Source organism: Xenopus tropicalis, chromosome 1, assembly GCF_000004195.4.
Source record: "Xenopus tropicalis strain Nigerian chromosome 1, UCB_Xtro_10.0, whole genome shotgun sequence".
Taxonomy (NCBI): domain Eukaryota; kingdom Metazoa; phylum Chordata; class Amphibia; order Anura; family Pipidae; genus Xenopus; species Xenopus tropicalis.
Genome location: NC_030677.2, coordinates 40,472,303 through 40,495,886, shown reverse-complemented (window position 1 = coordinate 40,495,886; position 23,584 = coordinate 40,472,303). Strand labels below are relative to the sequence as shown.

At 39.0% G+C, this 23,584-nt stretch overlaps 1 protein-coding gene across 2 annotated transcripts in view; it reads left to right on the top strand.

Moving 5' to 3' along the window:
- Positions 1-19,611: 19,611 nt before the first annotated feature.
- Positions 19,612-23,584, top strand: part of nmu (neuromedin U) — a 33,087-nt gene continuing 29,114 nt past the window's right edge. For both annotated transcript variants that reach the window (XM_004911468.3, XM_031895406.1), the window contains exon 1: positions 19,612-19,903. In XM_004911468.3, coding sequence (XP_004911525.2) covers positions 19,744-19,903 — 160 coding nt within the window. In that variant the 5' untranslated portion in view covers positions 19,612-19,743. The remainder of the gene's footprint in view (positions 19,904-23,584) is intronic.

Below are 23,584 nucleotides of genomic sequence, written 5' to 3'. Positions count from 1 at the left end.
ACAGAGCTGGCCTGCAAGCTGACTGATTGTTACCCACTGCAACAACAGCTACAAAATGTCACTGAACAAATTTTCAGATATCTTGTGATTTGTGGCAGCTGTGTTAGTGTGCATTGTACTTGACTCTTATTAGTTTAGTTCTGAAATGTGCGTCAGATAATACTGTACATTCTCTGGATTTGTTGTTTGGTTACAACTATGAGAAGGACAGTAGTTGGAATTCCCTGGATATTCACTTATAATGAGCCTGAATGTGGTATAGCACAGGTTGCTTTATTACAGTAATGTTGGTGTCTTTATTTTTTTAAAATTCCTTTTAATTTTCACCTTCAGCCAAATTAATTGTATAACAACTGAAAGCAAACCTCAGATCAGTGATTTTTTTAACCTTTTTTCTTTCAAGCCCCTTTTGAAGTCCAAAATTGGGTCCATACCCCCTTTACCCATATACAAGGTTGCAGATATATAAAAGTATTATTGTTTTACCATTTAGCCTTAGTTCCAAGACAAGCCGTGGTTGATAGTAAATGTAAATCTCATCCTAACTGACCTTCAGGATAGGCTTTCAGGAGTATCTACAAGAGCAAATAGACATCCCCAAGCTTACCCTAACTGGCTTACAGGCTGAACCACCCCTAGGCACAGCTAACAGCTTATATAGAAGACGAATCTGTAAAGCCCATTCAGGGCCGCCATCAGGGGTGCACAGGGGGGACAGTTGGCCCGGGCCCGGATGATGGTAAGCCCGGTACCATGGTAAAGGGGGCCCGGCCGTAATACAGTTTTTTTTAGCTTGGGCCCCCTTTAAAGAACTACGGGCCCTGCCATTGGTGGCCATTAGTGGCCGTGATTTCTGATGGCAGCCCTGAGCCCATTGGAATATGAGGGTGCTGTATAAATAATAATGGTAACAGTTATAATACAGATGCTCACCATAACATTTCCCCTACAAAGTAAAGGGGAAAAAGAGGTTGAATTGTTATATGAGTATAAGAGCGAACTTCTTACATACATACATAAGGCACTGATATGGAAACAGGGAATACGATGAGTAGGATAACAAATATACACACACTAAAAGCAGCATAATCCTTTTGGCTGTGGGGTAACTATGGTGGAAGGTTATGTGAGTAGAAACTGAGCATAACAGTCCAGAAAAATTATATCCAAAAGTTCTCTATAGGCCATTGACATTACAGTTTTTCAGGGTGGAAAACCCAATACCCAGCGCTTCTCAGTGGTAATCCTTAAATGGGTCTTCAGAGTTGTGGAATCGTGTAGTCGTGTGCTGCTTCCTCTTAAAGACCAGCCCCCCTTTTTAGATGGGCCTCAAATGTGTACGCAGTAATGTTGATGGAAGCGCATAAATTCCATTAATTCCATAAATGCCATTAATTGTTTCATTTTATGCGCTTCCATCAACATTACTGCGTTCCATTGACATTATATGATGTAAACCAGTGGTAAAACCACCTATACAGCAGAAGTCTGTTGTATCAATGGTTTTGCCGCAGTCCCTCCTCCCCAGCCCCTCTCCTACCGTTTGCGAAGGGGGGCCTGGCACAAACAACTTATGCCACTGGGGTAAACCATGGGATGTTGTTTTGCTCCTCAAATTAAATCTGGCACATAGATTCATAATTGTGTAGAACCCTTGTCTTAGGACAAAAGTGCAATGTTTCCTTACTAACTTTTTTGAAAAAAGTAAGAAAATTGTTACGAATCAGTTATCAATTAAAAGGGAGGTAATTCAAATTTAAGACCATCCCTAAAACTATAGACCCCTTGCTTCTAGAATTCTGTTCTTTGAGACTGTATAACAAATTCTTTGGAATATAATATGCCCCTAATATGCACCATAATAATGGTGATAGGATATTTGAACCTGATAATTTTAAACGCTAATTTGCAGAAAAGTAGAACAAAGAGGTTGTTTCTTTTTTTATTCAAGATCTGGCAATAGTATGAAGCTGATTAAATGCTAATTTGCAGAAAAGTAAAACAAGGAGGTTGTTCTCCTATGCCATTTCTACCCTTTTTGAGGTTCCTTTGGCAGCAGTAGCTAAACCCTTCCACGTTCTCCAAGCAACTAATCCTTCTCCAATTACTGAAGGGAGAAACTGTGCAGCTCTCTGTTTACATGCACATTATCTGAAACATTTGGTATAGAAACACCCTTAAATTAGACTGAGCTGCAGGTGCAAAAGCCTAAATCTGAAAACTAGAAACAAATTCAATGTCTTCTTCTATAGGATGTTGGGAAACAAGAAGTGCATCCTGGAGAAGGTGAGACGTATACCTGTGGACAGTGTATGGGACTAAAGCTGGCACACACACATAAATATATACAGTATATATATATATATATACACATTTACATTTTAGTCTTCTTTTGAGGAAACGTCTGGATATCGGTGGTACGTTTAAATGCAACAATCTGAAACTAACATTCAGAATGAAATTGATAAAGCCCTAAAAATAGCAAATCGGAGGATGTTCTGAACATGAAATAGTTGAAAGACACCAATCCTACAAAAGTCACTGCTATTGTAGGTCCCCCAAGGATAGATACACAATACATGCGCAGATTTTATCATTATCCAACCAAAATTTTCTAATCTAGGCGATCAACTAAACAACTAAATGCCATGGTACTAAATTATCGGGACAATAATTCTGAGCTCTCACATGGTCTGAAAATCGTACTAAACCTAACTGTGTCTGTGTGTATGTCCAGCTTAATAATGGGTGATATCTTCCAACCTTATAATAATAGCAACAATACTATAGTGCTGACAAGCCAAAGGTTAATATTCTTACAGGAACATACACTACAAGCAGACATTTTTCTATGTTGTGTGACACAAGATAAAAACTGGTGTGCCATTCATTTATCCTGAATAAATTAAATATAGCCAATTATAAAAGAAATCTGGTAATGATACTGTCTGATGAACATAAAAAAGGCATAACTGGCAGGGGGCATGTTAAGACAACCCAATTATTTCTTTAAAAAAATGAAAAAGAAATGATTTCAAACTGGTTGTTACACTTAATAGCAAATTGAGGCAAAAATATATAGCTCATTGCAACAATTGCTCCACTCTTTCATATGATTTAGCTGGAGATAATTGAGTATTTAGATGATGTACATTTGTTGAACAAACATCAATTAAACTAACTAGTAGGGGTGCTTTATAACATTAGCTTTTTGCCAGGATTGTCTATAATAACAGCCACTAAGACAATTACAAAATAATGTTATCCAAAAACAAAGATTTTATAACTTTATCAAATGATAAAAGTCACAGTAAACGCACACAAAATAAGTAAATATGTATTTGTGCACTTTGGCTTATGAAAAAATAAAGATGCTGCAGATGTTTATAGACTAAAATGCTGCTCCGATATACCTGGCGGCTTGGCATAACCAACACGATGGTAACAAATTGATATAAATTCATTCATAGGGAACATCAGAATACAAATAGGACCATTCCATGATAGAATCAGTTCATACCTCCCAACATTTGAAAAAAAGACAAACAAAAAGAAATGCATATAGTGCAGTGACATTTTTTTGCGGCCACACCCCCTAAATACCAATCCCATTTTACAAAATTTGGAAGGTTATTTAAAGTTTGAACACATTTCTGGGGGGTTTGGGGTCTTGTTTTATGTGTTATTACAGTTTTGCTAATGAAGGTAAAATTGCCCTTTAAGCTGCAAGTCTCAGTTCCCCCAAGAGACCTGTTTAGCTTATTAGTTACAATTGTATCTAAGTGCAGGCGTTGACTGTTTATCTAATTAAGTTTGAGAAACTTTGTATCTTTTTTGGCATTCAGTGCTGGAGATCAAAGGGAAATGAGGGACCTTTCAATAAGACCGCGGGCTGAGCTGTTAAAACCGCGACTGTCCTGCGAATATTGGGACAGTTGGGAGGTATGCTATATAAGAAAAACATCACCTTCAATAAAAAATCAAATTGTGTGCCAATTTAGCTGTATTAATGCTAAAGGAATAAAACATAATTATGTCCTACGACCTATGACATGATCCATAACATGATTTTCCTTTCCTGCTGGCAGTCTATCCTTTCATCCTGTCACAGTGACTGTCATCCATTGGTTCTAGAGAAGAAAACGTTACACTGTATATATGACAAGAGGTCTAACGATATACAGGTATAGGAACCCATATACAGAATTCTTGAAAACCTTAGGTCTACTAAAAAATAATTTAAGTGTTAAATAAACCCAATAGGCTTGCTTTGCTTCTAATAAGGATTAATTATATCTTAGTTGGGATCAAGAACAAGGTTCTGTTTTAATCAATTTAAAAATCTGAATTATTTGATTAAAATGGAGGCTATGATGGCCTTCCTATAATTCGGAGATTTCTGTATAACAGGTTTCCAGATAATGGATCCCATACCCGTGCACTCATTTCTCAGTAGAGTAATTATACTGCCATTTTGGTCATCAGAAATAAGGATCCACGGAACTCAAAGTAATATTGTAAGTTCATCTTAAAAGGGTTCTGCCATGATTTTTACTTTTTATTTCTAAATTACACTGTTTACATAGCGAATAATTCACTCTACCATTTAAAATTTTATTTTTGGACCAACAAATTAATTTTTTTGCATTGTGCCCGAGTCTGAGCTTTCAGAAGGAGCCAGCGCTACACATTGGAACTGCTTTCAGGTAACCTATAGTTTCTCCTACTCCTATTAACTGATGTGTTTTGAAAAAAAACTATTTTCTCATGACAGTATTCCTTTCTTTATGTTTGTAGACACAACAGTTCAGAGGAAACAGCCCTAATTGTTTAGGCAACTACAAATTGCCCTATGTCAGTGCCTTTTGCTGTAGATAATGCTCAGTGTTATATATAGGTCTGTAATGAAAATAAGATGGTGCTGATGGGAGTCAGAGCCTGGGTTTAACAATAGATGCCATGGTATTCCTTCCCTGGCAGTATGTTCACTATGGGGCACTACTTAAGGGCCATCAGAACAAGCTATGAGTATATCTGCAGTATTTAGTTTAAAATTTACTGCCTAATTTCATCAGCTCCCACTTTACTTCTACTCTTAGTTAGAAAACATTTTTTTCTATACAGACAAATGATTAGTAGGCACATTCATTTAAAAAGCAATTGAAGCAGTCATTACAGCAACTGTCAGCATTTTGCCTGCTGACCCTAGATTCATTTTGTTAAGAGTACTATGGCTCTGCCTATATAAAGCATGGCTTGCCTGCGGGTACAATTACCAGATGTTCACTGTTATTTTAGAGTGACAACCTCTCAATCAATCCCCTTATTAAATAACTGTATAAAATAAAGTTACCGGGGTATTGGTTTGGGGCGATTCTTTCCAGGCCAGAATAGTCACAACCGTTACAATAACTTCCATGTTCCAAGGAAAAACTACTTATATAATCATGTAATCTGTTTCCTTCTGGCTGTACTTCTTAGTGTTGCACAAGATTCCTCTTAGGAGTCATCACACATCCTTTTATTATAACAGGCTGAGCAATTATTTCTTTCAAAGATGACTTTTTGATAAAATCAAAATATGAGACAGGCCTCTTAATGCAATTCCTACTATAACAGCTAAGTACTAATATCACTTTGATGATTGCAAGATTGCCTGTACAATGTTTTTGCAGCTTATTTTTTGTTTTGTTGGATATTACCTTGTTTTTCAGGACACATGGCTACAATGACCTTAATTTCGGAGAAGTTAATAACAGAGTACTTTACACAAAAACATTCTGCTTAGGAATGAGCACAACACAACAACATCAGTATATCTACATGTATATTACGCAGGTTCCACACCAGTTTTGAACTCTTAAGATTGCCATACACTGAAAGATCCACTTATTTGGTGAGGTTGCCAAACCAACAGATCTTTCCCTGATAAGCCCAAACTTGATACCAGTTAGACAGGCCTGTGTGAGGGCCCCATACATGGGTAGATAAGCTGCTGACTGGTCCTATCCATACATAGACACCTTAAAGCTGGCTATACACCGAAAGATCTGCTTGTTTCATGAGGTTGTTAAACAAGCAGATCCTTCCCAGTTGGCCCATGATACGCCCCTGATATGTTCCCTGATATGCCTTGGGTGGGTGATATGGGAGGGCCAGACAAGCAGATCACATTGATGGAATGCAGGCCATTGGAGCGAGGACTGCAACAACTAGCCGACACACTCCTCACACTATGGGATTTTTTAACCTGCCCGATCAACAATTCAGCCAGATATCGTTCAGGGTGGCCTGTTGGAGGACCCCATATATGGGCTGATAAGTTGCTGTGGCCCCTCAGCAGCTTTTATTGGCCAGTGTATGGCCACCTTTAGACAGTGTTGATTACACAGGCTATAAGTCTTTAACAATCAGCATGCTATTTTTAATGTTCGTCATTTTGCATCTGGGGATGCTAGGTCACTAGGAGTCTGTACCCCCCATAGCTTTAAATGATTCTAAGCAATGTCGGACTGGCACGCCAGGGGCCCACCAGAAAACCTTAGACCAGGGGCCCATTCTCCAAACTACTTTTTCTCCACTCCTCACTCAACCTCTATATATCTATTCTTCTATCTATTTAGTCTTCTTGTACATACAGAGAAATAAGAAGTGACCATGGATTAGGCCAAATGGTTAGAAGTATAAGGGCCCCCTGACACCTGGGCCCACCGGGAGTTTTCCTGGTATGCCTGTGGGCCAGTCCGACACTGATTCAAAGGAAGTATACGTGGCACAGAAAGGACAATGGGCTTTGGCACAGGTGTTACATGCCACAGCAAGGGCCTTTTCTCATCTGCTTAGGCTAATGTCCCACAGAGACGCAGTCAACTTCACATGACTTCAGAAAACCAAAGTGATGTGTTGGCCTTTCCACCAGTGATTGCCTTTGTTGCCAGTGGAAAGGTAATTTGGAGAGATTAGTCACCCATAGTACCAGAGATCTATCGCAGGCGACTCATTTCTGTGTGGGACATTAGCCTTAGGTTTGCATGCAAATCTGCCACCGTTTACTATCCAGAGAGCTAAAGAGCTAGGGCAGTTGACCACCATCAGGTGCAAAAATATTGCACAGCATGGATGTCAGGGATCTTTGAGGAAACTCTATGGCCCAGAGGGAAATCTTTGATATCAGGGATGGAAAAGATAATAGGGGTCACTCAAGCAGCACTCCTTCCCCTGGCCTGGCTGCACTCTGCAGTGATAAAAAAAATTGCAAAGAGCCCATGGTACCTTTACATTACATCTTGTAATCTGCTAATATAAATATGAGCAAGATATTAATGGTAAATCCCAATGACAGTTTAATGCTGACCAGACTTCAAAGCAAGAACAAACTGAAGAGACAGCCATGGAATTCATGATTAAAAAGCAATGTTGGTGAAGTATCTGTGCTAATTATTGGTCAGTGAAAAGAATGTGTTTCTGGACAAGCAATTATTTCATATATCTATGCCTACATGCAAAATTTACACTAGCATTAGAAATGGGTATCTAGTGTTTAGCTTGTTTGGTTAGCAGTGCCATTGCTGGCTGGTAATTAATCGCAGGAGACCTTAATTATCCAAAATGCACATGAAGGCCCTGCAACACTAATGAGAGGAAAATGTGAGGTATTTACAGCCGAAACCTCCAGTTTGTACCTATTTATTTCATCCTTAAGGCTTAGTTCAACATAAAATCCTACCGAGTGCCGGCACGGGGTAGGCCAAGACGATTAAAGTCACATTAGTCACTTGCAAAGTGATTAACAAGAAATAGTGCATTGACTTACACACTACAGCGCTAATTAGACTAAAGGGAAATGACAGGAGCAAATTACATTTTTCTTTGTATCATGTTATATATGAGGCACACTTAATAATAACACATGACATGGAGGTAAATAGAAACAATTTAACACTTTAAAAGTGACCAACCTGCAGACCTTCTGTTCGTTTAGCTCATTGGACATCCTGGAAGTTGCAGTTCAGCCAAGGCTGCATTAGTGAGCTGCTTCCTTTCTCCCAAAGGTTGAGCAGGCCCTAGACATACTGTAATTGATTGGATATTCATTTAAACCTTGCAGAGCGAGGGGTGCTGCTGCCATGGGGCAAGTTGAGGAACTCGCCTCAGGCGTCAAAGCCCGGCAAAAAGCAAGAGAGCTGGAAATGTAATTGCTGTGTGCATTCAGTCAGTATGGTGAAGAAGGGTGTGTGTTTGGCATTTGGACAGCAATGTGGAACTATACAGGCCGATAATAAAAATTTCTGGAAGAAAGAGGCTGTTAAGAAAGGCAAGGAGGATGGTGTCTCAGAGCTGGAAGCAGAACACGTGGCAAGGCTAGTAAGGGTTGTGGAGGAAAGGCAGGGAATTAAGTAAAATATCCAAAATTTGTAGCCAGGCAAGATCAACCAGGTAATCAGTCCAAACAATGCTTCAAATTCAATAAGGGAAAAGCTAATGCCCCACAGGGAGATAAGTCGCTCGCAATAAATCTTTGCTACTGCGGGCAGCTAATCTCCACAAAATTCCTTCCCAACAGCAACATTGTGAACTGCCAGTAGAAAGGCCTACGCATTGCTATGTCAAAGTTTCCAAAGAACAGTCTGATTCAAACAAATTCACCACTGCAAACACTGAGAAACACTGCTACAGTATAACTGGGCAGTGGGGGATAGTTGTAGCTAAAGAGCTGAAAAAAAAAGGACCAGATCCCAAATCCACAAGCGATGTGTGTGCATGTGATTTAGAGTTGACCCCAATCCTGTGGGATAGAGCATGTTTAGATTTATACTTTATATAAATAAGCTGATCTGTACCTAAGGGTGGACAGATGTTCAAGTTCCAATAACCCAGCCAATAACAGATAAGCTCAGTATAATACAATGGGTTTAGTTCTTACCCAGGAAGATAAACAGGGGCCAAATGCCATTTATGGCCATCTACAGAACAATACAATGAAACCTTTTATATAAAACAGGACATTTTTTTTGCCAAGAAATAGTTTATTTAAATGTTGTGTGGGCTGAACCGAAACCCATAAGACAGGTTGGGCAGGTTTGGGCTGAAAAATCTTCCACCACTTCTGATACACAGTTGTTGGGCTCCAGAACGCGTGACTTTTCCTGTCCCCCTTCAAATGTGATGTCAGCAAAGGGGACTTGGATCTTTAAGTTGCTTCTCAACTTCATGTCGCTTGGGCCTAAGCTGAGAAGGATCAGTTCAAGGTGGGTGCAGATCAAAAAATTCCTGAACCACAGAACACTTGTAGGAACTTGAGCAATACATACAAACATTTAATGTAAAAAGTAATGTCATAAGATGTTACTGGTTTTTAAAGGGCCCCGGAACATGTGGAAAATGAAATACCCTAAAATATTTGCACATAATGTTCTGCATGTTAGAACATTCATCACCATTTCCAGAGAGCATGTCTTTCTTTTAAAAAAAATACAGTGTAGCTTTTCTGGAACAGCTTATATGTAGTTTCTAAGGCTACAGAACACTAGACCAGGTAATGAAGACAGCTAAACATAGTTAACATGGCAAACATGCAGTAGGTCCAGAATATCTGCTTTAAAGGATAAATGTGTTTAAACAGGCTGCAAATAGGGTTAAACTCAAGCTATTGATGTTGCTGATCCTTTAATAAATATTATAAAAATAGTTTTTAATGAAATTGTGCACATACATGATTCCAGCTTTGTTTTCATTTGGCTTATGAATAAAGGCAGAACCAATGGGTAGAATACTTTTCCAACTCCAGAATAGCTGACAAGAAAAGCACAGACTGTGACTGATTCTAGCATGTTATTGGGTTACAGCAGCCAGTTACGGGCAATCACCCACCGGAATTAGTAGAAAACTATATAGGTGTGGGACTTTTTAGCCTTTTCATGGCTTTTCCAATTTTTTTTATAAAGCTTTGAATTAAATTCAGTCCAATTTGGTTTCACCTTTCATCTTAAATTTTTGTCCCTAATCTTTTGCAAGAGTGGGAACAAATGTAAAGTTTAATTGCAGGACACAATGCTTATTAAAGACACAAAGGCTTTAAAAACACAGGAATATAAAAAATAAATAAAAACATAGGGGGTAACTTACAAAGCACAAAAAGGGCCATTGTATATTTGCCCTTTGCACACTGCTGCTTCATTCATGAACATAGTAGCACTGGGTGCAAAGTGCATTCCCCAGGGTGCAAAGTAGCTCTGGTCATTGATCATTGATCCAGTGGGAAAATAAAACCAGCATGATCACCTAATCAGCTAATCAGTAAATGCTTCCTATCAGTTGCTATGGGTTACTGGAAATGGAGCAATAGTTGCTTGTTTTAATTCACAAACTTTGTGGTATAGTTCTATTAACTATACCCAACACGTATAAAATGATTCATGCTACTATTGTATTACATAGGCAGAGTAGATCATACAGTGTATACTTGTACATATTATGGCAAGTCATTTATATTCAATGATATATCAAGTTACACGCCACATAATGGCAGCGGCATGGAAATTTATTTTCAAGACATAGTAGAAATTACTCTAGTATCAGAAGAAACAGTTATGATATTATTGCTTTAAAGAGAATCTAGGTGGATTCATATGATAAAGATATTTGACCCAACAGTAATATCAACTCATTTATCAATTCGAGGCAATTTGCACCTGGGCAGTAATCCATAGCAACTAATCAGTGATTAGCTAGATGCTTGTAGAACAATGAAAACAAATATTTGATTGGTTGCTATGGGTTACTGCCCAGGTACACACCTCCACATCAATATGCAAGGGTTTGCCAGCTTAAATAAGGGGGAAAGAGTGGTTTGTGTCCCAGTAGAAGTTACAGTCCCCGCAATTTCCCCTGCAGTCAGTTGTGTGCAAAGCAGGAGTGACCAATACGTTTATCGCAGTCCAACAGTCGATACCCCATGGATTCCTGGTGGACCACGATCACGCGGGATGCGGAAGTGCTGCGTGAATGCGTATGTACGATGTGTAGCATACATACGCATTCACACCACACTTCCGCATTCCCTGGTCATCGGACGATCGTGACCCAAAAAAGTCTGGCCATCCCTGGTGTAAAACTTTTGCACTTCTTTATAGTTGCACTCAGTGCCACTCAGCCATTCCTGCCTTCCATTCCAAACCAAGTGCTGCTGTGCCCATTGATACAGGGTCTCATTTACACCCAGCGCCAACAGATGCAGCACACTTGCGCCTAAAGGCTAGGGCACAGATGTCACTTTCACACTGAACAGCAGAAAGATGGCAGAAGGACTTGCACAAAGTTGTAATTTTACCAAATCAGGTGCAATTATGCCAGGCACAGCACATTAAGGACATGTCCCCCTTGGGCCCACAATGACATGAATTCTGGGAAAAGACACTGCATTGTAGGAAAAAACCTGGTGATTGCATTTAAAACTGCACTTGGGGATGTACACGTGTACTATAATGGCCCAGTGCCATGAATGAGTAAAGGTGCTACTGAGCAGACAACGTGCCACTTTTTGTAATTAACTAGAAGTTCTAAGTTCCGCTGCACAAACATAAACAAAAATATGCCATAGAATACCTGTATTTCCATGCATGGATGAATTTCAGCCGTCAAGTGAAAAAAAGGACTTACAGGAAAAAGAGACTGGGCATTAACATAGTTGTCAGAAACACAACACCCATAATTAAAGATTAAGTGTCTGTTCTTTTCTTTGTAATGATATGATGAAATTAATTTTATGTAGCACATCCTTATTAAAATTCTATTTCCAGTCAAAGTGCTTTTGGAAGGGTCATCCCATGGTGGCCATCATGGTTTAGTCTGTTTCTTAAATATCATAGTTATCATTTGCAATCTGCTATGCATCAGTACATACATTTCTAACACAAACGCCATCCTTGTGGGTCATCGATTGCTGCAAATGAGTCTGGTAATTTGCATACAAACAATAATAATATGAGCAGTAATTATGCTGTTAATTTACAGTAACCTAGTTAATGTGAACCTCCTATGTGTTTTGCTGTTCCTTATTTTGTTTAAGTTTGTAAAAACAGAATGATGTCATGTAAGTGGGTGGAGCCTATTTACTGACCTAGGCAATGATGCTTAATGTCCAATATATGTTTTTGTTGTCGGCACAAGATGCCTTACAAAAAAAAAAATATTTAGTTTTGGTACGTATAACTTATTTCCAATTGAAAAAAAGATTTGTAAAGTAACTTTGAGTTTAAGAAATAGTAAAATATATTCCTCAACACAGATATAGTTTTTCTTGCAATTGAAATCTCTCAGAAACACAATTAAAAATCATACATTTCCCATAAGAGCAGAATATTTAGTAGTCAACATTGATGCAAAACTCAATTAACTTAATAGAAAAGCATTTGGAATAAATTTTTTGGGTGACAGGCCCCCTTTAATACACTTGGTTATTTTGGAGTGGGGGTAAACTGTTTCTGCATATTGATGCTCAGGTCTTGAAGGCAAGGCCTATCCAGCAGTTTGCAAAGAGGCAAGAGTATATCTTTATTTATTGCAGCCCTTCATTCCCCTAAATACACTACCTTGTTGCCCATTTACTTTCATTGATTAAATGTTCTTTGGTAAACTAACATGGTTCTTAACTACAGGTATGGGATCCATTACCTAGAAACCCATTTTCCAGAAAGCTACGAAATATAGGTTGACCATCTTCTATAGACTCCATTTTAACCATATAATTCCAATTTTTACAAATTATTCCATTTTTCTCTGTAATAATAAAACAGTATCTTTAACTTGATCCCAACTAAGATACAATTAATCCTTATTGTGGGCAAAATAATCCTGTTGGGTTTAATTAATGTTATGTTAATGTATGGAGATCAAAATTATAAAAAGACCCCATATCCAGAAAACCCCAGGTCGCAATTACCAGGTCCTATTACCTGTATTATAGATATTGGGGCACATGGACAGCTTAGCCCCAGCTAGGAAACATTAGGGTTAAAATCCTCCTTTTCCACCAAACTTGATTGTTGGCAGGAGAAGATAATACATTTCCACTGCCTCAGAATCCAATGGGCGCGATTTTTACCCCAATCCAGTCAATGCTTGGCTTGCAACATGGTGATATTGGGATTGACTGCAGCTGTTCGTTCATAAACATCCCATTCTCCTGAATAGTCTTGTCCTGATGCTGCTTCCAGAGACAGTTTGGGACTCTGCAGTCAGCATTAAAACTAAGGATATGTCATTTTATATGGTGTGGCTGTATACTTTGGCCAAAATGCATGACTATGACTACACTGTCTATGTAGTCTAATGTTAGCGCTGCATATTCATTTAGATCTGGTCACTTTATAACCTCATAAATTCCAGTGGCAACAGCTATATGTACAAATATACAATGTACAAATCATTACTGTTCTCAATTTATTCCATTAATAAGAAAAAGTAGAAGTGTTAAGAATCACCCTATGTGGCTTAACTCTGAGGTAAAGAAGTTAATAGGGAGAAAAAGGAAAGCTTTTAAGAAATATAAGTCAGAGGGGACAGTAGCTGCGTTTAATGATTATAAACACTATAACAAGTGTTGTAAAACAGCAATCCGGAAGGCAAAGATAGAAAATGAGGAGCGCATCGCGGCCGAGGCCAAGACTAACCCCAAAAAGTTTTTTAAGTATATTAATAGTAAAAAGATGCAGGTTGAGGGTGTGGCCCCATTGAGTTATAATAACAATATGGTTACAGCGGATACAGAAAAGGCAGATGTGCTTAACCAGTTCTTTTCTTCTGTGTATACAGTAGAGGAGCCAGTGGAACAAGTCCCACCCAATAGCTGCACTGTTGCCTCAGCTCCAACTACACAGTGGTTGGCACAGGATATGGTGCTTAAAGGGTTACACACGATAAATGTAAACAAGGCACCTGGGCCAGATGGAATACACCCTCGGGTACTGAGAGAGCTAGGGGCAGAATTGCAGTGGCCCTTGTTTCTGATATTCTCAGACTCTCTTTCATCAGGTATGGTACCTAGGGATTGGAAGAAGGCGAATGTCATTCCCATATTTAAAAAGGGAGTAAGATCTCAGCCTGGCAATTATAGGCCTGTAAGTTTGACATCCGTGGTGGGCAAGTTATTTGAAGGCTTGTTAAGGGATCACATTCAAAATTATGTAGTGGAGAATGCCATTATGAGCAGTAATCAGCATGGCTTTATGAAGGACAGGTCATGTCAGACCAATTTAATTGCTTTTTATGATGAGGTAAGTAAGAAGCTGGACAGTGGGGTTGCAGTAGATATCATCTATTTGGATTTTGCGAAAGCATTTGATACCGTTCCCCACAAACGACTGCTTTCTAAGCTAAGGTCTATTGGTCTTAGTGAAGTCGTTTGCACATGGATAGGAAACTGGCTACAGGATCGGGTACAGAGGGTGGTTGTTAATGGTACATTCTCTACTTGGAATAAGGTCCTCAGTGGGGTCCCTCAGGGTTCTGTACTGGGTCCACTTTTGTTTAATTTGTTCATAAATGACTTAGGGGAGGGTATTATGAGTAATGTATCAGTGTTTGCAGATGACACAAAACTCTGCAGACCAGTCAATTCTATTCAGGATGTGACATCCCTGCAGCAGGATCTTGACCAACTGGCAATCTGGGCAGCTAAGTGGCAGATGAGATTTAATGTGGATAAATGTAAGGTCATGCACCTGGGATGTAAAAATATGCAAGCCCCGTATACCCTTAATGGGACTGCAATAGGCAAATCCATAATGGAGAAGGACCTTGGAGTCCTTGTAGATAATAAACTTGGCTGTAGCAAGCAATGCCAGGCAGCAGCTGCAAGGGCAAACAAGGTTTTGAGCTGTATTAAAAGGGGTATAGATTCACGGGAGGAGGGGGTTATTCTTCCCCTTTACAGAGCGCTGGTAAGGCCCCATCTAGAATATGCTGTTCAGTTTTGGTCTCCAGTGCTCAAACGGGACATTACTGAGTTAGAGAGGGTCCAGAGAAGGGCAACTAAGCTGGTAAAGGGTATGGAAAGTTTCAGTTATGAAGAAAGACTGGCCAAGTTGGGTCTGTTTACACTGGAGAAGAGGCGCTTAAGAGGTGACATGATAACTATGTATAAATATATAAAGGGATCATATAATAACCTTTCTAATGTTTTATTTACCAGTAGGTCCTTCCAACGGACACGAGGGCACCCACTCCGTTTAGAAGAAGGGAGGTTCCATTTAAACATTCGGAAAGGATTTTTTACAGTGAGAGCTGTGAGGTTCTGGAATTCCCTCCCCGAATCAGTCGTGCTGGCTGATACATTATATAACTTTAAGAAGGGGCTGGATGGATTCTTAGCAAGTGAGGGAATACAGGGTTATGGGAGATAGCTCTTAGTACTAGTTGATCCAGGGACTGGTCCGATTGCCATCTTGGAGTCAGGAAGGAATTTTTTCCCCTCTGTGGCAAATTAGAGAGGCTTCAGATGGGGTTTTTTGCCTTCCTCTGGATCAACTAGTAGTTAGGCAGGTTATATATAGGCATTATGGTTGAACTTGATGGACGTATGTCTTTTTTCAACCCAACTTACTATGTTACTATGTTACTATGTAAATACTCTCATTCGTACAGAGTCTCCTTATTTATTTTGTTTTCCAATATTTCTAGAGATTTTTTCAATTTCTCAACATTTTCTTTCTTTCCTTAAATCCCATATATCCCTTATTCCCCCAGATTGGGGCAGGTAGCTCATGCCTGCTGTGTGGTTTCACCCTTGTGATAGTGAGTTACACCTGCTTATTAGCCATCTCTATTACATTATAGTACGTTCTTCAAATAAAGTGAGAGATATGGGTGCACCTCTTTACCGCTAAAAGCAAACTTATTAGTTGTAAGTACTCCAGAAATACATTTATTCAGCTTTCCAAAGCAAAACTGTCAAGCAGAGAAAAGCACTAATTATGATTATAAAGCTTGGCACTGTGGTTTAGAGAGGATAAAATACCATTTTCTCTGCATGTGCTTTGGGATAAAATATAACAGTAAGTTGATTAACTGCATTTCTAAAACCAGTAAAGGGGTGTTTAACCTAGGAAACTGCAACCCTCGCTGACAGCTCCCCCTGTGCCCCTATACTGATTGTTGGTGAATGGTGAGATGTGTGCACGGCACAGGTGGGATGTCACTACACCGGAGAATCCCTCAAAAAGAATTGTTATGTATAATGTAGTTAAATCATATCTAATTACATAAACCATTTGAGCTAATTATATAAACATTCACTACAGAAAGGAAGGACCGTTGGGTTTTATTGAGTGGGGGGAAGAGAGGTGGTGTTTAAAAAAGTTGATACCATGACAAAATAAGGAGGTGGAATAAAAAGTCAAGTGCAGTGAAAATTTCAGTTTACATTTAGTTAAAATTGAAATGTATTTCCTCAGGTCCCTTGTTATCAGGTCTGTAAGTGGACTGTAAATGAATTGTCCGATATTGTTATTTTCTCTGCAATATTCTCCACTGAGCTAAATTAAATATTAGCAAGAACCCTTAGAGCCCACTGATTTACTGGGATAATTGTATCCCTAATACAGGCATTATTGGGGTATTGTAATAAATATTTATTTTAAGTATAGAAACCCATAGGAACCAATTAGCGGGTCGTAGTTACTGGTCACCTGTTTAAAAGCAGTCATTTGATTGCCTTGGTTGTTATGGGTCGCTAAACCTGGGGTTCTTCTTGCATTGCTCCCTGAACTTGCGACCCAGAGATCAGCCCTTGTTTGGAGCTATGATTCATTGAAAAATTTCTGAGCGGCTATTTTGGATAGGAAGAGCTTCCAATAGTTTATGCAGTAACCCATTGTTAGACTGGCCAGGCTACAGGTTAAAGGGCCAGTTTACCTTCAGACTAGCTTTTTATGATGCAGACTGCACACTCATTGGTATTTTGAAACATTTGGAAAACTGCTGTGGTCCTTGTGCCAGTGGTTTAAAATCTGGACTGTCCCATATACTTCTCTACTGTTTCTAAACAATGAATGAGCAATGTACCTACAGAAGCTTGAGACATCCACTTGGTTAATAAAGATGGGTTGCTGATTTCCATCCACATAACTGCAGGTGAAAATGTATGGTGAGGCCACAGTATGCAATGCCAATACACTGGGCATGGTGGTTCAGTAGTAAGCACTGCTGCATTGCAGGTATTATGATCTCTTACTCACTGTCTGGGTGAACTTCCACCAACACCCAAAAAACATATAGGCAGGTTAACTGTCTCCTGATTAAATTGACCCTAGAGAATGTAATAGTGATATTAGATTGTTAGCTGCACTGGGCAAGGACTAATGTAAGTGATGAACAATCTCTGCTGTGTAATAGGTCAGAGCTGTATTAGTAAAGGATAATAAATAGGCACAAGTGAGTCACATGACATCCTGCCCCAGTGGCTCTTGCCATCTAATTACCCTACCTCTGGCACGCACATGAACAATAAGCAATTTCGTTAGCAGCCAATTAACCTATGAATATGTTTTGGACTATGGGAGCACCAAGAGGAAACCCATGCAAACTCCATGCATGAGGATATTGCTCTGTGGGAATGGAACTGAGGAGCTCAGCTCCTGGAGGTACAGGCTGGGGGCTCAGCATAAGCAAATGATTGTGTAGTGAACAAAAACACCATCACAGCCATAAGTGTCTGGCAGCAGCGTCCCTTCTTTCGTGCTTTTTGCCCAACTCCTCCCCAAGCCTTTCCCATTACTTATCATATCTCCTCCGATCAGGGTGGGTGCATGGGGGAACAGGGTGGGTGCATGGGGGAACAGAGGATGAGGAAGGCAGTTAGTTAGCATGATGAAAAAGTAGGGATGTTACTGGGAGACACTTGAATGTACTTTTTTTATAATACATTTCACATATTGATAAAAGCTGCTGACTAAAGGGTTAAACCAAAGAGGGAAAATATACTGTATATACTGTATATGTAACTAATGGTCCTATTTCCCTGCTGCTTAAATGGACAAGTTAAGGGAGCTCTGTGATAAAAAGAATGTTGCTATGGAGCGTGTATTTCCCACAGCACAATCTTAAACCTGGAAACAATGTGGCAAAAGCCAGAATACAGAGCCAGAGAGGGGGTGATCAAACACTGGTTTAAACTACAATTGCATTAACAAACAATGACAAAATGTACTGAATGTATAATGGAAAGATGCTTAGAATTACTTATTAGTTTTTGGGTGAAGAGCCCAATTCTGTATAAAGAATGGCCTGGTCTCTTATATTGCAGCATGTACAGGTATAGGATCTGTTATCCAGAAAGCTCAAAATTACAGGAAGGAAACCTCCCATACAGTACATTGTAATCAAATAATTACTTGCAACTCACCAATTTAACAAAAAGTAAGAAAAAGTAGAAATTGTGCTTCTAAATTGTCCATGGGAACCTACTATACACAGCAGCCTTGTAAATAAATAGAAAGTACCAATAAAATGAAATACATCCATCTCCCATAGACTCCATTGTAATCAAATAATGATTTCCTTTTTCTTTGTAATTATAAAATAGTACATTGTACTTGATCCCAACTCATTGGAGGCAAAACAATCCAGTTGGGTTTAATTAACATTGAAATGATTTTTTTAAGAAAATTTGAGGTATGGAAATCAAAATTAAAGAAAGAGCCCTTTTCTGAAAAACCCCAGGTCCCAAGCATTCTGGATAACAGGTACAGTGTACCATACCTTTATAAGTGAGAACAGTATTTCCAATCATTTCACCAGTCTGCAGAAGTAAGCATTCATAATACTAATGGCAAGTTAATGTATGCACATCTGTAACTGTCATTAATACAAGAAAACTAAACCAAACCTTTTACCAACACCTACAACTGAGAAGGTAATAATTCCCATTTAATATATACAAATGGTAAAAGGTTTCTATTTATATTGCTCACATAGGCCAAAAGTTAAAGCTCTAGAACAGGAGTCCCCAACCTTTTATACGTGTGAGCCACATTCAAATGGCAAAAGTTTTGGGGAGCAACACAAACATCACAATAGTTCAGGGGGTTGGCAAATAAAAGCTATGATTGGCTATTTGGTAGCCCCCATGTAGACTGGCATTACACTAGGTTTTTATACAACTGAAACCGGTCTTCCAGTCAGAAATTCAAAAATAAGCACCTGCTTAGAAGCCACTGGGAGCAACATTCAATGGGTTGGTGAGCAACATGTTGCCCCCGAGCCACTGGTTAGGTATCACTGCCCTAGAAACTCTAGATACTAACTAAAAAAGCCAATACTATTCCTTTGACTGAATAACAGCCCAGTTGTGTTATTTGTTGATCGCCAATGCTAACAATTGAATCCCCACAAAATGCACCCACAAACCCAAATTTTATAGTTGAAACAAAAGGCACTTGTCAGGATGCTGGTAATTAGAGGGAAGCCTATGGCTGGGTCTGGCACTGATGCACACAGCATGATGAAGGCAGGAGTGTGGGAGAGAAGTTGCTAATGACGCATTCTGACTGTGCGACTGGGCTCCTCCACCTTCATCTGCAGCCTTGTGGTTGGGTTATAAAAGTGCGGAGCAGCCAGAGGAGCAGCAGTGATAACTGCAGGCAGGTGGGAAGATTGCAGGGACTCCAAGCAAGCACTGTAACAAGGAAATCTTCCTCCTCCCTGCCAAGCCTCCTTACAGCACAGGGACAGCTTTGCTAGGAAGTTATGCTGGCTCCAAACCGGTGCAACAAACTGCCTGCTCTGCAATATGCTGCCAATATAGGAACACCACAGAGTTGCCCCCAGCTGCACAGCTTCAAATGGCAGCCTCCCTCCTGGCTGCTTTTTGCCATCCTCTTGGTATCTTGGGCTGCCAGCTGTAAAGGTAAGCTATTTCTTTTAGTCTTCACATCAGCAACACGTGTAAGTACTGTGTGGCTCAGCTTTGTGCCAAGCAACTGATGCTTTGTTCCATGTCTGTGCTGCTAAACACTCTATAACTTCTCTTTATCATGCACAATTTCAGCTGTCTGAACTACAGAACCTTTCAAGACTGCTTAAGCTCAGCCAAGCTGGAAAGCAACACTTTAAACACTTTAATAGAAACATAAAAACATTAAAATAAATGTAATTTCAAGCAATTTTATAGAATACATTAATTATGGATAAAACTGCAAATAAAAGCAGTTTGTATCTGCACTGCTGGTCCTGTCTCTTGAAACAATGTAGTAGAATTCAGCCGTGCGTGCTTCTTCGCAGGTCTGTAAAACATCTGGCTACTGCTACATTGTTTCAAAAGGCAGAACCACTACGACAGAGAAGAGACAGGGACACACAGCGTTAAATAGCACTTATATTTACAAATAATGTTAGAGCCACTGAAATAATGTATACTGGAAAGTTGCTTAGAAATGTAATTTTATCTTAGGCGAAAATTCTCATTGTGACAGAATTTAACATTTTTCATATTCCTTGTTTACTTTTTCTCACTATAACAACTTTTCATCATGCAATATTATTTCCTTATCAGTTTCTGATTGAGATATAGTACAGGAATGGGACCTGTTATACAGAATGTTCACGACGTGTTAGTTTACTAAAAAGGATTTAAACATTAAATAAACTCATTTAGCATTGATTTGCCCCTAATATGGATTAATGATATGTTAGTTGGGATCAAGTACAATGTACTGTTTTATTATTACAGTGAAAAAGGAAATCTGTTTTATAATGATGAATTATTTGATTAAAATGTAGTTTATGGGAAATGGTCTTCCCATAATTTGAAGCTTTCTGGATGACAGGTTTCTGAATAATGGATCCCATACTTGTATATGAAATTGTCCTCTACCATTACTGGCATTTGGTGTTGTAATATATGGCTAGCAATCAGTCCAACCCTCTGACCTCTACATAAACACATGGAGAAACCTTCTTTCCTGTGTTTGCCCATAATCTGGTTTCTGCATCTTATGGTCATTAAAATGCAATGCATTAAAGAAACTGGCAAGGGACACATGGTTACAATGAAATTATTAGAAGCAATGGTGGGCAGACACTAATTAGTCACTAATATTGTCCCTCTTTTTGATTTACATTCCTTTTTGTTCATTCAATAGAAGTGTGTGTTTTAATAATAATAATAATAATAATAATAATAATAATAATAATGTCCTCTTTGGGAATACATTCTCACTAATGTCTCAAGAGATGAAATTAACTAATTACAGTTTGAATCTACAATAAACTTTGCACCAAATGGGGCACCGGTGTATATGAAAAAGTGGAAGCATTTCAGTTTAAGAATAGGGTTGTATTTTAACCCCCTTGTGCCCAAGACGTTGCAGTCACAGCAAACCGCGTCTGGCTTCCTGGATTTTATATTTTCCGAGGTTGTTTAAGTGTCTTATCGTCCACAAATTTAAAGTATTGTACAAATTACATTGCATAGACATACAGGGATAGGTATGGAACCTGCTATCTAGAATGCTTGGGACCTGGGGTTTTACGGTTAGGGGTCTTTACATAATTTGGATCTCCGTACTTTTAAGTCTAGTTAAAAATAAATGTAAACATTAAATTAACTCCAAAGGCTTGTTTTGCCTACAATAAGAATTTATTTACTTGGGATCAAGTACCATTTTATTATTATTATTACAGAGAAAAAGAGAATATGTTTTAAAATGTTGCGTTATTTGATGAAAAAGGTGTCTGTGGGAGATAACCTTCCTGTAATTTTGTGCTTTCTGGATAAAAGGTTTCCAGATAATGAATCCCATGCTTGTATGCCCCTATAGCTCTGTTTTCTGACATGCTTTTCCAAATAAGAGTAATTTAAAGTACCTTAATGATATACAGGTATGGGATCCATTATCTGGAAACCTGTTATCCAGAAAGCTCCAAATGATGGAAACACCATCTCCCATAGACTCCTTTTCAAATAATTCAAATTGTAAAAAATGGTTTTCTTTCTCTTTGTAACAATAAAACAGTACCTTGCACTTGGGCATATCCCAGATCTCAAGCATTCTGGATAACAGATCCCATACCTGTACCTGTTATGCATTTTTCAAAGGGGGGCATTGAGGAAGCAGTATATATTTAAATAAGCATGATTCTGTTTAATCACAAATAGACAAAAATAGGTATGGGATGTATTGTGGGTTCATATTCAGCTGCTACACTGTGGGTTTACTCACTGAGCTGCCAGCTCTGTCATTTTTTGTTAAACAGGGATGTCCAATCTACATCTTCTTAGCACTTGTTGATCTACAGCTCCCAGAATCAGTTGCTTGTACTTGTACATTAACTACAGCTGGAGGGCAGCAGATATACTTTCACCATACTGGAAGGTTGTATTTTAATGACAGCTGGCGAACTACAGACATGCTTTCACAGTTCTGGGACTTGTTCCGCAACTGGAGGGATGCAGATTTTGAACTTCTTTTCTTTCACTGAACAGGTCACTGTTGCTTTCAGTTTATTTATTCTCCAAATTAATACTTTATGCTCCTTATACATAAGATAAATAGGGATTTTCAACCTGTCAACTGGTGCTGCTGGGCATTTTTAACCCTTTCCCTGAGTAGTAACAGCAGCTACTGGATGACGGAGAAAGAAAGATGTAATGATGGGGACACAGCCTTGGTTCTTTCGGGATGAGGAATGTTAAACACCATTGTGACTTGTGAGACATACTATGGCAACATTTAAAGCGTCTAGGGCTGGCATTAAATTAATGGGAGTACCTAGTAATGAACATGAGCGTGAAAGTCATTTTTTCATTACACCTTGTTCTAGTTGTTCTTGTTGGAATTGAGGAATCTCCTTGATTTTGTATTCTAACTAACTAACTGCTTCTGCCTTAATGTTATTAAAAGCATAAATTGATATTATATATAAGTGCAAGCAAATCTGAATGTGAAGGCATCTTATAACAAACCATTATGGCAGTTAACTAGTTAACATACTTCATTCTCAAGAGGTCAATTCAAACAGCTCACCCTTGAAAGTGGGGACATATCACATGTGCATCATAGAATCCTATGGGTAAGGTACCATTTTGGTGATGCCATGAGAATCAGTGGCTTTATGTGCAACTAGATCCTACAGCAAGTTACCCAGGTACCTTTGCACATATTAGAACTCTATGCCCTGCCCAGCAGCTGCATTCTTACTGTACTGAATAAAGCCTTCATTGCAACTGTCTAGGGAATAAATATGTGGCAATTTAAACCTATTTTCAACTGCCCACTTTATTTCAACTGAGAACTGTTTTGTTTTTACACTTAGGCTAGTGGCACACTAGGATATTTCTCCACCAGCATAGATACACAGAGAAAAGTCTGATCCACATAGTGTGTGCACTCACAGGCCAATTGGATTGGAGCGGAAACACAAGTGGAGAAAATGCCTAGTTTGCCACTAGCCTTACAGCTGAATTGGTTTAAACAGACATAATAAACTTTGTGTAACCAACCCCCTGCTCTCTCCTTATGTATGGATTTATCTGTGCACTGTGCTAACCTGAAAAACTGCCTTCTCCTCCTCTAGTTGTTCACAAGAA